Genomic DNA, 21231 nt, shown 5'->3' with positions numbered 1-21231 from the left:
CAGTTAACAACACAGCCCCCACACCCAGGCCAGATTCCGGGGCAACCAAAGGGTCCCAAGGTCACTCCCACCTACCCACTGCGATCCTGGACAGCTTTATCACAGTCACGGATGTTCTGACTGGTAGAAAACTGACAGGGCACAGAAGATGAACACAACTGACTCAAGGGTGTGGGTGTGCATGTATGGGGAGAAGTGGGGTTGCACTAAACATGTGACCGCTCTGGTTTGGTACACCAGCGATCTCCTCATTTGGCCCTGAGATGAAGTACACTTACATTAGCGTCAACTATCAGGCTGCATTTTGTTTTGTTTTGTTCTTTTTGTTTTGGCTGCGTTGGGTCTTCGTTGCTGTGCGCCGGCTTTCTCTAGTTGTGGTGAGCAGGAGCTACTCTTTGCTGCGGTGCGCAGGCTTCTCACTGTGGTGGCTTCTCTTGTTGCGTAGCACAGGCTCTAGGCACACGGACTTCAGTAGTTGTGGCATGCGGGCTCAGCAGTTGTGGCTCGCGGGCTCTAGAGCGCAGGCTCAGTAGTTGTGGTGCACAGGCTTAGTTCCTCCGCGGCATGTGGGATCTTCCTGGACCAGGGCTCGAACCCGTGTCCCCTGCATTGGCAGGTGGATTCTTAACCACTGCGCCACCAGGGAAGCCCCAGGCTGCATTTTAATTTCACAAATGCTGCCAGATTTCAGGCAGGATTTAATCATGTGCCACGGTATCATCCATCTTCCACACTATTATTTAATTTGAATATGTTTGTTTCATCCTAAAACTATGTACTGGGTTGGCCAAAAGGTTCTTTCGGTTTTTTCTGTAAGATGGCTTTAGTAGCACTTGGTTGTCTTTAACTTCATTCAAAACAATTATATTAGACTGTATTGTGACAGCTGTCATATCAGAGTGCATTTAAAAAGAGACTTATCAAAATTGGTGAGTTTTTGTGTAGCCATTTTAATATTGAAGATGGAAAAAAGAAAGCAACATTTTTGGCATATTATGCTTTATTATTTCAGGAAAGGTAAAAACGAAACCAAAATGCAAAAAGAGATTTGTGCAGTGTATGGAGAAGGTGCTTTGACTGACTGAAGTGTCATAAGTGTCATAACCATGTCAAAAGTGGTCCGCGGAGTTTCGTGCTGGAGATTTCTCGCTGGATGATGCTCCATGGTCGGGTAGACCAGCTGAAGTTGGGAGCAATCAAACCAAGACATTAATTGAGAAGAATCAACATTATACCACGCGGGAGATAGCCAACATACTCAAAATATCCAAATCAAGCCTTGAAAATCATTTGCACCATCTTGGTTATGTTCATTGCTTTGATGTTTGGGTTCCACATAAGTTAAGTAAAAAAAACCTTCTTGACCATATTCCCGTATGCGATTCTCTACTTAAACATGATGAAAACGTTCCGTTTTTAAAACAAATTGTGACAGGTGATGAAAAAATGGATACTGTACAATAATGTGGAACGGAAGAGATCGTGGGGCAGGCAAAATAAACCACCACTGACCACACCAAAGGCCGGTCTTCATCCAAAGAAGGTGATGTTGTGTATATGGTGGGATTGGAAGGGAGTCCTCTATTATGAGCTCCTTCTGGAAAACCAAACGCTTAATTCCAACAAGTACTGCTCCCAATTAGACCAAATGAAAGCAGTATTCGATGAAAAGCGTCCAGAATTAGTCAACAGAAAAACACATAATCTGCCATCAGGATAACACAAGACCACGTGTTTCTTTGATGACCAGGCAAAAACTGTTACAGATTTAATTCTATCATCAAACCAGGAGGTATTATATTCATGTAAGGATGAGGAAAGACTCAGAGAGATTGCACTAATTGCCCAAGGTCATATAGCTGATAAAAAATGAGGCCAGGATTCAAGCACCAATTTAATTCCAAATCCAATGCTCTCTCTAATGCACTGTTCGAAAAATCATCCCAAACTATTTCCTCCAAAAACTCTGCAAAGTTGCCAATGTTTTTTTTTTTAATGAATTTATTTATTTATTTATTTATTTTTGGGTGTGTTGGGTCTTCGTTTCTGTGCGAGGGCTTTCTCTAGCTGCGGCGAGCGGGGGCCACTCTTCATCGCGGTGCGCGGGCCTCTCACTGTCGCGGCCTCTCTTGTTGTGGAGCACAGGCTCCAGACGCGCAGGCTCAGTAGTTGTGGCTCACGGGCCTAGTTGCTCTGCGGCATGTGGGATCTTCCCAAACCAGGGCTCGAACCCGTGTCCCCTGCATTGGCAGGCAGATTCTCAACCACTGCGCCACCAGGGAAGCCCCGTTGCCAGTGTTTTAAAAATAAAATTATGGTATATTTCTAACTAGTAGCAACTACTTCATGCTTTCAACTTTGCATACAACTTACAGCCATAATATGCAAGTACTAAAAAAATACCTGTAATGAGGGGAAAGCAGGGAGCAGGGGACGGGGGCGGTGGGTGGTGGTGGTGGGATGAACTGGGAGATTGGGACTGACATATATACACTAATATGTATAAAATAGATAACTAATAAGAACCTGCTATATTAAGAATAAAATTCCAGAAGGAAAAAAACCTGTAATACTAATAACATAAAAAAAGATGTCCAACCTCACCAGTAATCAGTGAAATTCAAAATAACCATGAGATATATTACTCATCAAACTGACACACGAAGAAGTCTGACAATACCTAGTGTTGACAAGGGTGCAGAACCAGTTAAGGCTGGCATCCAAACAGGTTCTACTTTTGGAGACAATTTGGCAATATTTAGTAAAGCTGAAGATTCACATACCTTTCAATCCAGCAATTTCATTCATAGGTAGGTGTCCTGGGGACTCTCTCACACATGGCACAAGGAGAACTGTAAAAGAACATTAATAGTAACATCATTTGTTAATCGCAAAAACTGGAAACGACTAAATGTCCATCAGCAGGAGGATAGATAATTATGACATTTTCATACAGTGAAATTAGTTCAAGCAGCGAAAATGAATGAACCTGAACTATGCACATCAACACAGATGAAATCTCAGAAACAGTAAGGTGAATGGAAAAAAATCAAGCCGCAAAAGCATCAGACTACACTACCATTTACATAAAGTTCAAAAGCGTAGCTTTTATTATGTTTAAAAGGAGATGATTAATTGTTCTTTCTGAGGCAAAGAAAGGATTATGCAATTAGGGAGAAGTAAAACCGTCGTTTCAGTTATACTGGCTGCATTTTATATCTTAAGTAGGATGTTAGGTATAGGAATAGTATAAATTACTATTCTTTAAGCCTTTTAGTGTGTCTGGAATACTTCATAATATACACAAATAAGCCACACCAATTTGGCCTAGAAAGTCTCTCTGAATCATAGAATGCTTACACAAATATTTTACGAAGCTTGAGAGAATATACAGCATGTTTTGCATGAAAAGCAAAGGTTCAGCTGTTTTAATGCATAAAATAATTTGCAATTATAATTAGTATACTGTTTATAATTAAACAAGTGGTTTTTAAGGAACTAAAAATAATATTTTCCCTCTAAATTAAATCTTTTGATAATTCCATTATTAAATTAAATCTTTTGATAATTCCATTATTAGCTACTATACTATTTGTTATTTTTTGTTGTTGTTATCTAATTCCTTTATTTTTGAGTATTGTGCAGCAAATTCCAGATTTCATATAATTTCACCCTATAACACTTCAGTATGTGTCTCTAACACTGAACACTTAAAAAAAAAACTAAAATGTCATTATCATACCTAACAACACTAATAGCAAATACTCAATTTCATCTAATACTTAGTCCATGTTTGATTTTCTGTCTCCAAAATGTCTTTTTTACAGTTAGCTTGTTTGATTTAGAATCCAAAGTCTACATACTTTGACTTATATATACAAAAGTTTTTAAATTAGGAACATACAGTGCAAGCTCTTTATAATCTGCCTTTTAAATTAACTTCTTATGCACATTTTCCCATGTATTAAATATTTTTCTTCAATGATTTTAAGGTCTGTACAACATTCCATACTCCTTACCTCCAACATCTTACTATTGGACATTTAGCTTATTTTCAAATATATCACCCATGAGAAAGGCTCTGATATACATACATGAGAAATGACTCATGAGAAGTAGAAAACCTGGGCTCAAGATGAATAAGCATATTTGTTACATTTTTTGATACTGCCAAATTGCTCTGCAGAGGTGTACATCAGTTTTCCCATGAACAGTGTATTCCTTGCAAACACTAGGTATTATAATAGAAAAATTATTATTACTTTTATCCAAATCAATAGGAATATCTTTTTATTTATTTGCATTCTTTAGTGTGGTTAAACATGACCAAAAAACAAACAAAACAAACAAACCAAAAAACCCTTACAAACCAACAATGAAAATGTAAAACATATCAGAAAAGTGGACAAAGAATATGAACATAAAAATTTCCAAAAAAATACACTATTTGTTATTAAATCTGGTTTTACAGTGCTTCCCAAAAATTCTGACCCTAGAATCTACCAAATAATGGCAGTTCAGCAAGACATTTACAATTTAAAATATACTGAGGTACTTAATAAAGAATCTCTCTCAAGAAAGGGATATTATAAAAGATTCCGTATTTTAGAAGCAGTGTTAACAGATTTGTGAAAATTATGACCAACTTCTTCCTCCTCTCACCAAACCCCCAAAACAACAAAGAAGCCCTCCAAAGCACACCACACACATACATCCAAACATGCTGGGAAGCCCTGTAATGCAGTCCAAGTTCCCAAAGAGTTTAGAGCTGGACAGATCTAACTTAATTATTGACTCTACCTCTTAGCCCCAACACATAGTTGGATCTCACACAGCTGGACCTCAATAAATAGTAGCTGCTTTTATCAACAGTCTACTTGGGATTAAATAGGTTTGGGCATAAAGACAGCTCATGTAGGCAGCAGATAAAGATAGAGATTCCCAGGTACAATGAAATAAATGATATAAATGGTCTAACCAAGGAGGCTGGGCAAGCTAGCATATGCATGCCTTATGAAACTTTTCTAATTGTAGGTTTGTTTTTTCCACTTAATAAAAAGCTGCCCATATATTGTACTTAAATAGTTGAAGTTTTCAATTTAAAACTCCAAATTTGCATTAATATCTAATTTTGGTCAACAACATATGGTCATCTTCATCAGAAATTTGCTGTAATTTATACTCAGTAACTAAACCATATTAGCTACTATCAGAATGAAGCCATTATTTAATTTGCCTCAAGGACTGTTGGAAATACTGCTTGTTAGTTTAGAGAGCCAGACATACTGTAGAGACAGCTTGGAAAGCCAGTATTACAAATTATAAATGTGACATTTTCCCAGAAGGCTTGACCTACTTTAAAAAAATGAATCTGGGGGCTTCCCTGGTGGCGCAGTGGTTGAGGGTCTGCCTGCCGATGCAGGGGACACGGGTTCGAGCCCTGGTCTGGGAGGATCCCACATGCCGCGGAGCAACTGGGCCCGTGAGCCACAATTACTAAGCCTGCGCGTCTGGAGCCTGTGCTCCGCAACAAGAGAGGCCACGATAATAAGAGGCCCGCGCACCGCGATGAAGAGTGGCCCCCGCTCACCGCAGCTAGAGAAAGCCCTCGCACAGAAACGAAGACCCAACACAGCCACAAATAAATAAATTAAAAAAAAAAAAAATGAATCTGATCAAGTTTAAAAGGCATTCCTCAAATGAAGGGACAGAGAGGCAATTGGCTAAATTGTTAAGAAGTCAATAACATGAAAAGATGATCAACTTTACTAGTAACTAAAGAACTGAAAATAGAAATAGTAAGATACCAAGTTGCCATCAGATTGGTAAAATATTTTTAAATTAAAAACTGGCCACACCGGTGTTGGCAAGGGTATAGAAAAATAAATATTTTATATACTCTTGCTAAGAACATAAAATGATACAGCCTTTCTGGAGAGGAGTGGGGTAATCTATATCAAAATTTTAAATTTGCCTACCCTTTGACATGGCAATTTCTCTTCTACTAATTTACCTGGAAGATAATCACATCAAATATTTTAAAAATTCATGTGTTTATAACGATACGGTTTAAAAAGCCAATTAGTCACTCTGGAGCTAAAAGGGCACTTATTTGTTTTTCTGAAAACTGGCTTACCAAGGTGGGGAGGTGGGCATTGAAAATAAGAAAAATAATCAAATTCTTATACAGACTGTATTTCAAGGTTACCAAATGGCTAATGAAAAAGTCCTTCTTTATAGAAGAATTACAGCTAAAAAGCACTAAAGGAACGATAGAATTTAAAAATCATGATTTACATATTTATCAAAATGGCTAAAACAAAACAGTGATAACATCAAATGTTGGTGAGGGTGCAGAGAAACTAGATCTTTCATTCATTGCTGATGGGAATGCAAAACCATATAGCCACTCTGGAAAAGAATGGCAGTTTCTTACACAACTAAACATGTGCTTATCACAGACCTAGCAAATACACTCTTGAGTATTTATGCCAGAGAAATGAAAACTTATGTTCACACAAAAACCTATACATGAATGCTCATAGCATATTCACGTGTAATACCCCAAAACTGGAAACCCAAATGTCCTTCAACATGTGAATGGTTAAACCAACTGTGGTATACTCATATCATGAAACACTGAGTAATGGAATAAACTGTTGATACACGTAACAATTTTGATGGATCTTAAGGGAATTTAAACTGAAAAAAAAAAAAACCAACCTCAGAACATTACATACTGCGTAGTCCCATTTGTACGTCATTCTTGTAATGACAAAATTATAGAAATGGAGAACAGTGTTCCGGAGGTCAGCGGGGAGGGAAGGAGGTGGCTGTGGCTATAAATGGGTAGCAATGAGAGATCCTTGTGATGGAACGGATTCCTGACCATGGTGTTATCCACATTTATCTACACATGTGATAAAACTGCATAAATCTAAATGCACATGCACGTGCATACATGCATACATAAGAAAATGTAAAACCAGTGAAATCTAAATATGGTCCATGGATTGTATCAACATCAATTCCCTGGATGTGATACTAGACTACACTGAAGCAGGACGTTACCCTTGGGGAAAACTGGATGAAGGGCATACAGGATCACTCTGTATTCTTTCTTACAACTGCATGTGAATCTACAATTATCTCAAAAGTTGCTAAGAGCCATCATTTTGAAAACCCTAATGAAATAATGAATGTAGGCAATGATCATAAAGGGGTGTCAAAACCATTAGGTAAAAGACTGATGGGAAACTTTAGAATGAATACTGCAGGGGCTGACAACACTTGAACTTAGTAACCAAACTTAACAAATGAATCAAGCCTCCGGATCTAACTCCTGGTTTATGGGCTATGATGGTGTCTGGAAGAACAAGTTAAATGACACCATAAGGAGGTCATCAGCCAAGTTCAGACTGTGGAAAATTCTACTGAATAAATGACTTGTTTTCTTCAACAAATAATTAGCATGAGATATATAGAAGGAGAGGAAGGTTATAAACCAAGAGACTTAAAAGAGATATATCAACCAATGTTTAGACCTTGCACGGATCCTTATTTGCATAATATTAGATGATATTAGGAATTAATATCAACTCTGTTTATTTAATATTATTATGCTTCTGAGTCTTTAACTTAAAAGACTGAGGTATATAGGTGAAATGGTATTATGACTGGTACTTGCTTTCAAATACTCTGACAGAGGGAAAACAATTATGGATGTGTAGATTATTTTAAAAATTGTAGAACATTGGTAACTGCTGAAGCTGGGTGTACGTGGGACCTTATCATACTACTCAATTTTTTTTTCTGTTTTTTTTCTCAATTTATTTTTATATGCTTAAAATTTTTCATAGTAAAATCATTTTACTGATTTAAGAGAAGATAAGTGCACAAAGATGTACATTCAAGGAAGATTTTTTCATTGATGTGTTTCTAATAGTTTATAAAAATTAGAATCCATCTAAATGTTCATCAATGAAGACCTAGTTAAGTAAATATGTCACGCCATAAAATAAAATCCCCTGCAGACATTAAAGGGTGAAATGGATCCAGGGATATTAACTTTAAAAGATGGCTATGACATATTAGTGAATATTAGCTCTTGCCTGTTACTTGGTTTATATATCTTTAATATTGCTTGATGTTTTAATAATGATTATGTGTTTTGGAATTAGGCTAATTTCCCTGTATACTTACATTTGCACTTTTCTGATGTATGTGGTATACAGCAACAAAAAGTTATTTTTAAAGCTAAAGTATTTCTACTTCCTTTAAGAAAAAAGAGCTAACTGAACAAAGCAAACAAAACAGAACTTATCAAACACTGTACAGAACAGAGAGGGTCGGAACCTTAGTTATACTACTGACACGTATTGAGGGACGCCAACTAAATCCGGAAAGTATTGAGCAGTGAGGGCACTAGGAGCAGGTCACACGCCCAGGATAAGTCTACACCTGCCCGAGGTGCACGAAAGGCCTTCCATACTCAGCCCCTCCCTACCCCTCGGATGGTATTCGTCCCCACCACAGCCCACTTTGCACATGTCACGCCGGCAGCAACAACTGCCCATGATTTCCACACGTAGCAGGCTGTTCCAAGCCTCCTCCGCACCTCTCCACCCCCAGCTTCTCCCCAGGCTCCCTGTGCCCCTCGCCTCTTCACCTCACCACACAGGCAGGCAGCCCCCGAAACCCGGCCCGGGACCACCTGCCCCGGGACAGCATCAGTCAGCTCCTCCTCTGCCCCAGCTCAGCGAAAGCCCCCTCTGTCCCCCCACAGCGCCTGACCGTGTCATACTGCAGTCATCTGTTCATGGTTTATTTTTGTAAACCCAGCAACCTGTGTGTCATGAGGCACAGCAGAGCCCCCATGGATGTCTGGATAACTGCAGGGCTGAGGGACGCCGGAATTCCTCCTGACACACCAGTCCTGCACTACAGACATAGTACCCAGGGTCTATGAGCTCTTCCAGGGCCATGAAAATGTTTGAGACCTGAAGAAAAACCTCATTGCTCCAGAATATGAAAACCTTTAAAAATCAAAATTAACATTTAAGTAACTACCTACAACACGTAACATTTCAACAGCAACTCAACTCGACTTATAATTACATATGTTAGATTTAATACAGGATATAGGTCCATTTTTTACAACATACGGTGGGGATCTGAAAAGTAACAGTGCCTAGGGCTTAGGAAGGTCTTTAAACTTCCCTGCCTAAAAAAACCTGTTCTCGCTGGTACCTTACCCAGCTGGTTTGGGATAATGAAGAAAAAACCCATATCCAAAGCAAAGCAAAACTCTTAAAAACAAACAAACAAAGCAAACACAAAACCCATGCAGGAATGAGCTCACATGGAGCTCCCACGTCCCTGACAGGTAACCACTGCATCATCAGAGCCAAGAATGGATGTAGCCCAGCACCCTCCCCTCCTGGACCAGCCTTACGGGTCAGGTTGAAGCTGCTTTTTATGGCCCAGGATCCAGCGGCCTGAACAGGGAAGGTGGAAATTCAGCATGGAATGGTCAGGGAAAGTCAAGACAAGCTGCAAGCCAGGTTCGCTAACAGCCTAACAGCTCTCATTCCGAAGCTGGCTCCTCTCCCCGAGGCAAAGTTCTGAGCTAAAGAGCTGTAAACCAGCTTGGTGGGGGTTGGCTCCTGAGGTGAACAAAAAGCTCAGAGCCCAGCATTATGATAAGCACAAAACATGCAAATGCATAAAATACTCGACTGATGACCTCTCTCAGCTTAAAAAAAAAAAAAAAAGTAACTACAGCCAATTCTGGTTACTCGCAGTGGATAATGTCTGTAAAGTGGTCGTGAACACTGAATTCGTGAATACCGAACCACTGCTCCTAGGGAAATACAGGGCCAGGTTCTGGGGAGCCTCTGGTTCCTCTAGCCACAACATTTTCATCAGCCAATAAATACATAACCTTGTTTTATGTGCGTTTCTGTTGAAAGACACCTTATTTGACATATATTGTTGATTCATGAACACTGAACTCACAGCCAACAGTGTTACAAGTCATGCCTGAACAAAGCTTACCTAATGCACGGATTTTCTCTGTAAGGCACACACAGCCCTCTTGCACTTAGGAACACTAGATGGCACTACGTTTGGGGGCCATTTTAAACAGCGACACCACCAACAACAAGCATAAAAATGTGAAAAGCATGGCATTAAATAAAGCACAATGCAGGCAACTGTTTACAGTATGAGCTGAAACAAGACAGCAGCAAGTTGCCTGGTTTGACCTCAGCTGGTAACGTGAATTTTGTTGATTCAAATGTGTCACTGGGGAATGCACATCCGGGAATGACCAAGAAAGTGCCTGAGTATTGCTTTTACTCACAAGTAAATTTTAGTGAGTAGGCAAATTCACAAATACACAATCTGTGAATAATGAGAACTGACTGTATTACCAAAAAGAAAAAAGAAAAAAAAGTGCTTTCCAGTATTTGAAGAAAGCATGCTCTTGATCTTTTTGTAAGAGAATGGAAGAGAATCCAAAATGTCCTTAAGAGTTAGAAGGTTTAAGTGTAGAAAAAGCACTCAGCACTCGGGCAGTTAGCATGGAGAAGATTTTATAACCACCAGGCAAAAGAGTGCACTGGCTGACTTTCCTTTCCACAACAGGCAGGAGAAGGGGTGTATGCGATTTGAAAATTAACAGACTCCTAAGGTGAATCATTTTGAAAAACTACAATATTTTGTAAAGTTATATCTACTCCCTAAATTTAAGTATTGTAAAATCAAATTTGTCATATATGAAGTTTGCTTTAAACCTTGTCTTACCCATATGAAAAAGGTACAACTTTCAAAGAACTAACATTCTAACCACATACAAAAATATATATGTATATTACTCACACTAAATGCTTAATTTTCCTCTAGATTTAGGAACTAATATTACAGGGCGAAGAGTCTATTTGCCTTGCTTTTGAAACAAATCAATAAAAAGAAGATAAGAAATACAGTTTATTGTTCTTTTACACGAGGAAACTAAACTGGCATAGATGATCAGGTATAAAAGTAGGAAAAAGAAGACTTCTGCTAAGATTCATCATTACTCAATATGTAAATGATTCTGACAATGATTTTGGAGTAAATAAACATATGTACTACTAAATATCATCCAAGTATGTCATTTTACCCCTTAAAAAGTTGTTTAAGGGAGAGGGGAAAAAACCTCCAGAGAGAGAGAGGGGAAAAAACCTACATTCTCTTTATTACTCTTCTTAAAAATACTGAGCACCTAGCACACTGCTAAGTAGGTGAATGAGAAATGTTCACCTTTTAAAGAGAATACAACCTTGGTAAATTAGTAACTTTATATAAAATTCCAATTTAACTAAAGTTCATAAGAATGACAAATTATAATCAAGTCACATTTAAGACTATGCCTAAAATGTTAATTCCATTTTAATCTATTCTGGCCTACTTCAAAAGCATAATTTTTTTAAACTTTTAAATGGAAAACAAAATTTTATTCTAAAAATAGATCTTGGTAACAATGAAATACCAAAAGCTTGTCATTATAATAAAAAGAAAAAAGTTAACATAAATTTGCTATAAAAATTTTCAAAAGCATAATTTTTAAGAAATGAAACTATACATTTATAGAGTAGGACCACGTGAGAATCAAATAAATATTTGAAAACCTCTTGGTCTTTTTCTTCCAAATGTTTAGTTGTATAATTCAAATCAAAACCCTACTATAGGGACTTCCCTCATGGTGCAGTGGTTAAGAATCTGCCTGCCAATGCAGGGGACATGGGTTCGAGCCCCGGTCCAGGAGGATCCCACATGCCGCGGAGCAACAAAGCCTGTGCACCACAACTACAGAGCCTGTGCTCTAGAGCCCGCGAGCCACAACTACTGAGCCCACACACCACAACTACAGAAGCCCGCGTGCCTAGAGCCCATGCTCTGCAACGAAAGAAGCCACCGCAGTGAGAAGCCCGGGCACCGCAACGAAGAGTAGCCCCTGCTCGCCGCAACTAGAGAAAGCCTATGTGCAGCAACGAAGACCCAACGCAGCCAAATAAATAAATAAATTTTTTTAAATTATAAAAGAACCCTATTATATTAGAAAAATCAGTTTATTCATCTTTCACTGACGTGAAACTTTTAAGAAAGAGATTTTCAGTGTATTAACTTATGAAAGATTTTAAAGTCTTTGACCTCAGCCATTTTTAAGATAGGTTGAAAAAATAAAGTCTCACACCTTAGGTGCTTAAGATAACATAGGAGGTGCAAAACAAATATTAGTTAAATCAGACAACCACACAAATACTTCTCCATGCTAGAACTGCTTTACTGCAAGATGACAATAGCAGCTGGCCTTTCCTAAGGAAGAGTCAGTCAATCAATTCTAGTAAATAAACCCTTGCTGTTCACCCTGAGTACACCACCCACTGACAAATCAACACCTACAATTCCACAGACCTGCCTTTGTGACCTTCAATTTGGGGCAAATACACAAAATCATAACCTGTTTTCTCTGCTCAAGGCAGGTAAGACTCTCAGAGAACTAACTATTCTGGGCAGTTGAGTTTTCCAAAGGGTTTGAGACTTAACCATTCGGAAAGAATATTTCACACACTTTCCTTCTTGTTTTAAACAAGGTACACTGAATGTAAATCCGATTTTTCTTGATACGCAATCATCAGTGAGAATGTTAATCCTTGTACAGCGTGCGTGGGAGACGATTCTCCACGGCGCGCTCACGCTTCTGCACGTCTTGCGAGCAGAGGCGCTGGCTGCTCTAGCTCTCAGATATCTTTTCAAGGATGTGTGTATAGCGAACAACCCAGGAAGACAGAGATATTCTCTCCCTCCAGAATAGAGGGCAGGTTGGTCTGTTGTCCACTGTAATAAAAATAACGTCTCTCTCTGGGCTAAGTTTGGGCAGGTTCGCTTGCAGTTCTTTTTTTTTTTTTTAAAGTGTTGCTACGTTATCTTTTCAATAGTACGTTTATTTATTTATTTACTGACTGCACCATGTGGCATGCGGGATCTTAGTTCCCCGAGCAGGGATCGAACCCGTGCCCCCTGCAATGGAAGCGCAGAGTCTTAACCACTGGGCCACCAGGGGAGTCTCTGCTTGCAGTTCTTTATAAAATATTTGGATTAGCTAAACTCAGGGTTCTACAGCTGTGGATTCACGGGGCAAGAGGAAATGACACAAACAGGGAGCTCATGCTATTGGCTGTGCTGTAATACAGTCCTTTGTCTCAGACCCAGGAGTTCCATGTCTTCTGCCAGCGACCAGTAAACTGTGACAGGCTGATTTGTCAGCTTCCGAGTAGGATAAAATCTCAAGACTCTTCACAGTTCTTGACAGTGTGTGACAAGGATGGGATGCTGGCAGAAACATGGCTTTCTGGAACAGAAAAGACAAAGGTCCCATGGGTTTAGGGCATATAAGAAGATTCCCTGGGATCCAGAAGCAAATGCTCTTGTCCAAGTGGTGGGTGTGGGGTTGTAAGGGTTAATTAACCTTTAGAGGATGAGCAGCAAAAGGTAGGATTGAAACAAACTGCCCAACGGTCCTTTGGTTGCTGATCACTCTCCTCGGGGTGGGAGGGGAAGGGGTGCAACCACGGCAATGAGGCGCAAGCCCTGCGGCCCCAGATGAGAGGCAATGAGGCTGTAGCTGTTAAGTAGAGTCCCCAGAGCTGAAACAAATTATGTCATCAATGGGGATCTAGAGCTTTTGGGTAACTGAAAAATTCATTAAGTTGATCCATGAATAGCCACCGGGTCATATGAAACTAAACATATGTGTGCCCTGCTAACTGGCACAGAGCTCCAGTAACCCTCTGTAACCCTGATCCCTCCCCTTGCCCCCTACCCTGACATCTGCTTTAAGCAGGAGCATTAGGGGTGGCCTGAGGTCTCTCTGTCCCCAAGAGAGACTGAAGGCCTTATGCACCCAAGCATACTGAGGAACTTAAGGGAAAGGAGGGACTCAAATGTTTATGGCTCTGTGGATACAGGCACCCACGTCTGTCCTACCTGGCCCTGCGCAGGAGGAGGTACTCAGATTCAGCTAGTGGGATCTGGACAGGATTCACAGCGGGGAAAGGAAACTAACATGAGGAAGTAGATGGGATGCTTCGGGCCAATTCAAAGTACTGTTGTTGTTTCTACATCTGATTGTACAAATGATGCATATATATCCTTATACTTCCCTGTCTACAGTGCCAAAGGAGATTCTCCCCCATCAGGAAGAGCTATAGGTAGAAAAATGCTAGTGGGAGGAGCTCCCCTGCTGTTTGTCATCAGTGGGTGGGTTGGGACATCACACAATTGCCCTACCCACTGATGTTCAAAGTTTTCAATATATAAAAAATGTCCTGTTGGTTGGCAAGTCAGAAACCTCAGTCTCAATGGTCCTGTGCTGTTATCACACCTCCACCAGCTAAATCCAGGGCTCTACTCAACAAGTAAAGTTTCTTGGGATTATGTGGGTGGATTCATAATGCCCAATCCCTTTGGCCATCAAGGAACAACAGCTGTCTCCTCAGCCTCCTACCACCAAACAAGAACGCCAGCGCCTTGCTGGTCTCTTTGGAGACTGGAGACGGTGTGTGCCTGGGGCGGCTCTGTGATGCGTCAGTGTGGCCAGGCTGAGCTAAAGCTAGAGTCCCCAGGATGCCCTTTCTGGCATGCTTCTGGTTACTCTGAGCCACAAGGGATATTTTCTCCCGAATGTCAGAGGAAGAAGCATATTTTGTATGTACTTTGTAGCATACACATTTTGTAGATGTAATTAAAGTCCATAATCAGCTGACCTTAAATTAATCAAAAGGGAGATTCTCCTGGGCGCACCTGACTTAATCTGTTAGAAGCCCTTTAGGAGGACTTAGGCATCCCTGAGCTCAGAGACTCCAAATCAAAGCGGGGTCTGCACTTGCTCTCCCTTCCCCTGGGTCCTCTCTCCTGAGCACTGCTTGAGACCATGAGCCTCAGCTGGTGTCTGTGGGGTCCAGTCTGCTCCTCACGGGCCCTTCCTGACTACCGGCCTCTGAATGTCTAACCTACTTAGCCAGTCCCCAGCATGGAGTAAGCCAGTTCCTCGTGTGATATGTGTATGGTATGTGTGTGTGTGTTCTGTATTTTGTCTTCTACTGGTTCTGCTGCTTCTCCAGTTGAACCCTGATTGATGAAGTCCTCACTTGGACACTCTACTTGGTCTTTTCACCTACAAGGCAGCATCCTGAGTGGCGCCCAAACCAATCAGCTGCATTGAAAGTGGTCTAGCAAGCTGCGGTACATCTCTACCTGTGGGCCCTACAACCCGACGACCCCTCTGAGGTACCAGTCACCGTGGCTGATGATTTTGCAAGCTGGAGCCTCTAGCAAAGGGAAGTCAGCCTCCACCCAGAGGCCCCTTTTGGTCTTGGGCTCCTCACCTCCCTGACACAGCTTGCGATTCTTCAGCCTAATATTCCCATTCGGGAGTGAGTCAACTCCAGCTCAATGACTAATAAGATGGGAAGAACCAAACAGGTTCCCTTATCAAATGGAAATGATATGTTTAACAATTTGGCAAGTTGAGCCCTATGTGCATATCAGTTTGATTTGAAAAAGTGGCAGCTTTCCCTTTGGGGAAAACTTTCTTCTTCGCTCTACCACCTGAAGCAAAGTTACTGACTCAACAGGACCCTCTGTTCACAGCAAGGTTCCCCTAAATGCCTGGGCCTAGTTCACAGATGGTTTGGCTAAGCTGAAACCCAGCAGTGTCCACTGGCCTACTGTGACTGTTCAGCCGAGCTCCAGCTGTGAAAAACCAAAACCAGACATGTTCACTCTGCTCAGTGGCAGAACTGAAGGCTGTTCCCATAGCTCTGGCTAATATTCCCATAGATGAATCTTATGTTTTACTTACTCTTCAGCTGTTGCCAAAGGCCCAGCTATTTGATCTACCTCTTAGAAAACCACAGAGGGGCAGATTAACGGCACTTCTCTTAAGGGCTGTGAATCGTGGAAACAATCCTCAGAGGAGTAGAGGAAAATTTCATTCTTCCCAGCACAGTAGACCTCCCACACCTCCCTAACATCCACAGCTACTTGGTACTGTTAAGCACTGAAACCGCCGTCTGAAAAATCAACTGAAAAAGAATTCTCCCTCTACCTCCCTCATCTCCTCCTGGAACACACACCTTAGAATGGCAGCTTGTTCACTGAACACAGCTACCCCCAGAAAGGGATTGTCTTCTCTCTGCTGTTTCCTGGGAGATGATCAGGACAAAGAGGAAGAGGGGGCAGGGGCAGCTATAGAGACCAGTGTGAAATCCTGGGATTCCACCCAGACCGTTCCTGTGCGTAATGCTTCTTTCTTTCCCCTTCAGGTACCCCCAGCCAGCCTGACTGGTACATCTTCCATGTGGCAAGGTGGCCAAAAGGGGGCTTAGGGGATTTGAACATAACTCTGGTTCAGCTTCCTGGATTCTCTTGTTGGACTGACAATGATCTAGATCACATCGGTGGAGTACACTTCAGGCCAGAGTGGGGGACCTAATGGGTCTCCGTAAGTTTTATAAAAACTCCCTTCAGGGAATAGGAGTTGATTAGAAAAAAGGTGAAGTTATAGCTTCTGGAATGGGACACACACATTTTTGTGGAGGTGGAGGGAGGGAAATAACCTCACCACCCAGGGAGAGAACAGCTTGTGTCCCAGGAGATAGGGGTGGGAAGGATCATTCGTTAACTATCTCTTATCTTTCAGAATTGCCCCGGAGCAGTTCTCATGAAGCAGAACACCCTGACAAGGTTCCCCCAAACTGGTATAAGCACCTTAAATTTAACTGACTCCTGAATTTGCCACCCCTGACAGATGGCTCTGACCACAATGATAACCATCACCAACAAGTGTATCAGAACATCTGTCCCAGCTCCTGTGCCTCTCATACAAAACACCTATCAACACTTCCAGATGTCTTCTCCACCCCATTCCCACAGCCACTACTCAGCATGCCATGTTACAGACAAATGACACTCAGCTGGCAGCCTAGTCAAACAAGACAGACTGCCTGCCTGCCCTCAGGCAGTTCCCCCAAAAGCAAGGTTTAAATGCAATAATGTGAACCCAAGTGAAAACCCCAATGCCTTCTATCAGGCTAAAGGTCACACTGGAGGCCCTGACAACCTGTGTGCTCTGAATCATGTGGGTCCCAACTGTAAATTGTAAAGAAATTTCTTTCCAGGGTCCCACCAGCACCTCCAGCCTGTGATTTTGTGTCTGTGTGTGTGTGTGAGACGAGGGAAGGCTCCAGTATTAACTTGCCTCTCTCCCCACAATACTGTTATTTGCACCTTAGACCTGCAGGTGTTTCAGAAAACACCATGAGTAAGCTCTCACATGACCAACGACTAGATCAATGGTGGCAATCTCTCCAAAACAGCCCTTGGTTACTCAGGAAAGCTTCCGGGAGGGTTAAGTGCACCCTATGGGCAGTTTTCCCCACAATGAGTCATCCAATTAGAAAAGGTGGTATGAAATCTGTCCCCAGCTTTAGCTAAAGTGATAAGTAACACCACCTCGCCCTCACTGCCAGTGTCATTATGGATGGCAGACTCTAAACTTCTGCCTTTTGCCCAGGGTGGTCTGTGCCAAGGCTAGCACAAGCTGCTGCACCTGGATTGATGCCTCAGACCAAGTGGGAAGCTCAATATAGAAAGTTAGAGAAAGGTCCCTCGTTTTCTAAGGCCCATGGGTGGTTTCAGAGATTTGTTCAGGACCCTGGGGACATGGCTAAGGTCAATTCCGCAGGTTGGTCTAGTCCTGCTGCTTGGAGTCTTACTGAGAGTAGCCCTAATTAAATGCTGTCTGAGACGAATGGAATTGACTTAGTCCCAGCCCGTCAGTCAGATTAACCAGAGTGGCTGAGAAAGTGGCACACCCATAGGAAAATTCAGCAGAATATGGTGTAGAAATGAGGAGTGGCTCTTAGTGGAACACAATTTTCCAGGAGTCTCTGAGTTTCTGCGTATCTTATAAGCAGAGGCACTAGTGGCCTTTGTTCTGGGCTATCTTTTCCCAGGATGTCTGTATAGCCTACAGCCCTGGAGGACAGGGTCTGCCCCCAGCACAGGGCCAGTGTGTTTGCTCTCCAGAATAACAGAGCTGCCTACACACACCTGATCCAATTCCCCACCTCTCCCATTCTCCCTTCAATCCATTCTAAACGAGACTTTGCACTCACCCCTCAGCTAAAACAGCACGAGGTCAGATCCACTGAACACGTCTCTGTCCTTATCTTCGTAGCACTCTGATGTCAGTGAAGGAAGATCACACTCAACTTCTGAGAAGCGCTCAGCACGGCTGAAGAACTTGCTCACCCTTCTCTGCCTCTGCGACACCACTTTCTCCAGCTGTCTCTTCCTGCACTGCTCCCTTCCTAGATCGCTTCCAGGCTCCTCTCCTCTTTAAGAACTTGAAATGTTAGTGCTCCTCTGACAACTCTCTCAAACACATTTCCAGCCCTGAGGTCGAAACTTGGTTGGCTACTTAACTTCTCTACTTAGATATCACCAGGCATTTAACATTTCACATACCCCAAACTGAACTTGGCAGTTTAAATCTGACACCTACCCCCAACCCTGATTTCCCCATCTCAGTCGATTATACAATCATCCACTGAGTTACTCAAGCCATCAGCAAAGGATTCCTCCTTTCCCTACTCTCTAGCTAACCCATCAGCAAATCTTCGCAGCTCTTTCCCCAAAACGTACCTTGAATTTCCCCATTTCTCTCCATCTCCCTTACTGCTACACTAGTCCAAGCCCCCACTGTCTTTGTCTCTATTGGAAAAATAGAAAAGCTTCCCAATTGGTCTTCCCACCACCAGTGTGGTCCCCTCAATCCATGTGGCATATAGCAGCGGGAGTGATCTTCTAAATATGTAAATCTCAGTATGTCTCCCCTGCTTAAAATTCTTCAAAGGCTCCTCAGAACCCCTTTACTTTATAGGCTCCCCAGAACCCCTTTACTTTATAAAGTAAAGAAGTGAACTCATCATCGTGGCCAGCAAGTCCCTGCATGATTTGGCCCCAGACCCCATCTCCCCCTGGGCCACCACACAACAGTGACACTGGCCCCTCTTTCATTTCTTCCAATACATCGAGCTATTTCTGGTCTTTCCACAGGTTGCTCCCTAGCCTGAAACATTCTTGCTTTCCTGGATCCTCCCTATCCTTCTGTTCCCAAAGTAAATGTCACCTCATCAGAAGGATCTTTCCTGACTGACTCAGCCCCACTTATTCCTCCTTTGCTCTTAGTTTTCCCCCCACTGTGAGACAATAATGCATGAGGAAAAGGGCTGTGTTTTTAGTACCAACTCGCTTATTTCTGATTTTTAGATGAATGCTGTTGCGGGTTGTACTGTGTCCCCCCTAAAAAAACATGTTGAAGTTCTAACTCCCACCCAGGACCTCAGAATGTGACCTTATTTGTAAATACAGTTGTTGAAGACGTAACTCGTTAAGGTGAGGTCATACTGGAGTAGGCTGGGCCTCATATCCAATATGACCAGTGTCCTTATGAAAGAAGAGGGCCTTGTGAAGACAGACACACAGGAGAACACCATGCGAAGATGGTGGACTGAAGTGATGCATCTACAAGCCAAGGAATGCCTGGGGCTACGGGAAGCTAAGAGAGAGGCATGGAACAGAGTCACCCTCACAGCCCTCAGAAGTAACCAACCCTGCTCATTGATTTTGGACTTCTAGCCTCCAGAACTGTGGGACAATAAATATCTGTTGTCTTAAGCCACCCTATTTGTGATACTTTGTTATAGCAACCCCAAGAGACTAATACAAATGCCAAATTGCAAAGACATATATAGAAGGGAAAGGTGTTCTTACAGAGGAAGGTGGTGGATAAAGGGGCATAAGTGACTTTTAACATTATGTTCGCTTAAACTAAAACTTTCATTTTCAAAAGTAACCTAATTAAAACATGAACTAGAGTTACAGTGAAGCCTCACTACCACTGCATTATTGTGATTTGTAGGAAAAATATATATGTGGTTTTCATCCACAGTTCCTGGCTCACAGCTCCCAAAACTCCTGGAATTTCCTGAACAATGGGATGATATTTGGTCTCTTGTCCTCAGTTCCTGAAAACACTTTAGGGAAGGTGACTTTCGGGATCCCACCCAAAGGTGGGGGCTAGTTGTCAGGAGAACCAACTTTCAGTCCCACCCCCTGCTGGAAGTTGAGTCAATCACCATTGGTCAGTGACTTAGTCAATCATGACTATGTAACAAAGCCTCCATAAAAAACCCAAAAGGACAGCTTGTTGGACCTTTTCAGAGAGCTTCCACATTGGGGAACCAGAACACTTCCACATGCCCCTATGCTTGGCCCCATCCACCATGAGGACAGAAGCCCCTTTGTTCAGGACCTTGACCTTTGTATCTCATCTGGCTGTTGATTTATATCCTTTTATAATAAATCAGTAATCTAGTGAGTAAACAGGTTTCCCTGAGTTCTGGGAGCCCTTCTAACAAACTAATTGAACCCCAAGAGGGAGTCGTGAGAACCTCTGACTTCTGGCCAGTTGATCAGAAGTATAGGTTACAACCTGGACTTGCAACAGGCATCCTGAACTGGAGGGATCATCAGAACCTCCAATCTGTAGCTGGTCAAAAGCACAGGTAACAACTTGTGACTGGCCTCTGAAGTGGAGGGAGGTCTTGTGGGACTGAGCCCTTTGTCTATGGAATCTGATTCTATCTCTGGGCAAACAGTGTCAGAATTGAGTTGAACTTCTGTATACCTGCTAGCATCCAAGAATTGATTGTTGATGTGGGGAAGCCTCCACACACACACATTGGAATTGGGTCCAGGAACCCAACTCAACCAGGCCAAAAAAAAAAAAAAAATCATGTAACTGTCTATTATTACACCAATCCATATTAAATGGTACTGCAAACAGTTCCTGAAAAATTATAATGGAGTCAATGAAGAAAAGCCACAGACCCCTCAGTCTCAACTCTATGACCTTATAATGAGGATAGGAGCAAGTTATTTAATCTCTAATTTTGTTATGAATTTGCTTCAAGGTTTCTACTTTAATAAACGGCATTAATGATGATAATAATAGCTACTCAGCATGTGTCAAACATTGTGCTAAATGCTTTAGAAACATCATTAATAATCCTCAATTACCTATCAGCAAAGCAGGTCCAATTGTCCCCATTTTACAGA

The 21231-nt window shown here is 41.9% G+C and overlaps 1 protein-coding gene across 6 annotated transcripts in view; it reads right to left on the bottom strand.

Moving 5' to 3' along the window:
- The window catches only part of C7H2orf76 (chromosome 7 C2orf76 homolog), a 77892-nt gene that overhangs the window by 46795 nt on the left and 9866 nt on the right, over positions 1-21231 (bottom strand). For 2 of the 6 annotated variants that reach the window (XM_036858425.1, XM_036858428.1), the window contains exon 2: positions 2784-2852. Coding sequence is in view for 1 of the 6 variants with exons in the window: in XM_036858429.1 (XP_036714324.1) it covers positions 2784-2808 (25 nt within the window). In the remaining 5 variants the exon portion in view is untranslated. Of the gene's footprint in view, positions 1-2783; positions 2853-8668; positions 8768-18224; positions 18936-21231 lie in introns of those variants that run through there. The other 4 variants (XM_036858429.1, XM_036858426.1, XM_036858424.1 and 1 more) reach the window with 4 other exon arrangements.

Source organism: Balaenoptera musculus, chromosome 7 (genome assembly GCF_009873245.2).
Source record: "Balaenoptera musculus isolate JJ_BM4_2016_0621 chromosome 7, mBalMus1.pri.v3, whole genome shotgun sequence".
NCBI lineage: Eukaryota > Metazoa > Chordata > Mammalia > Artiodactyla > Balaenopteridae > Balaenoptera > Balaenoptera musculus.
Note: the sequence above shows the minus strand (reverse complement) of the source record. Positions and strands in the feature narration are given on the sequence as shown.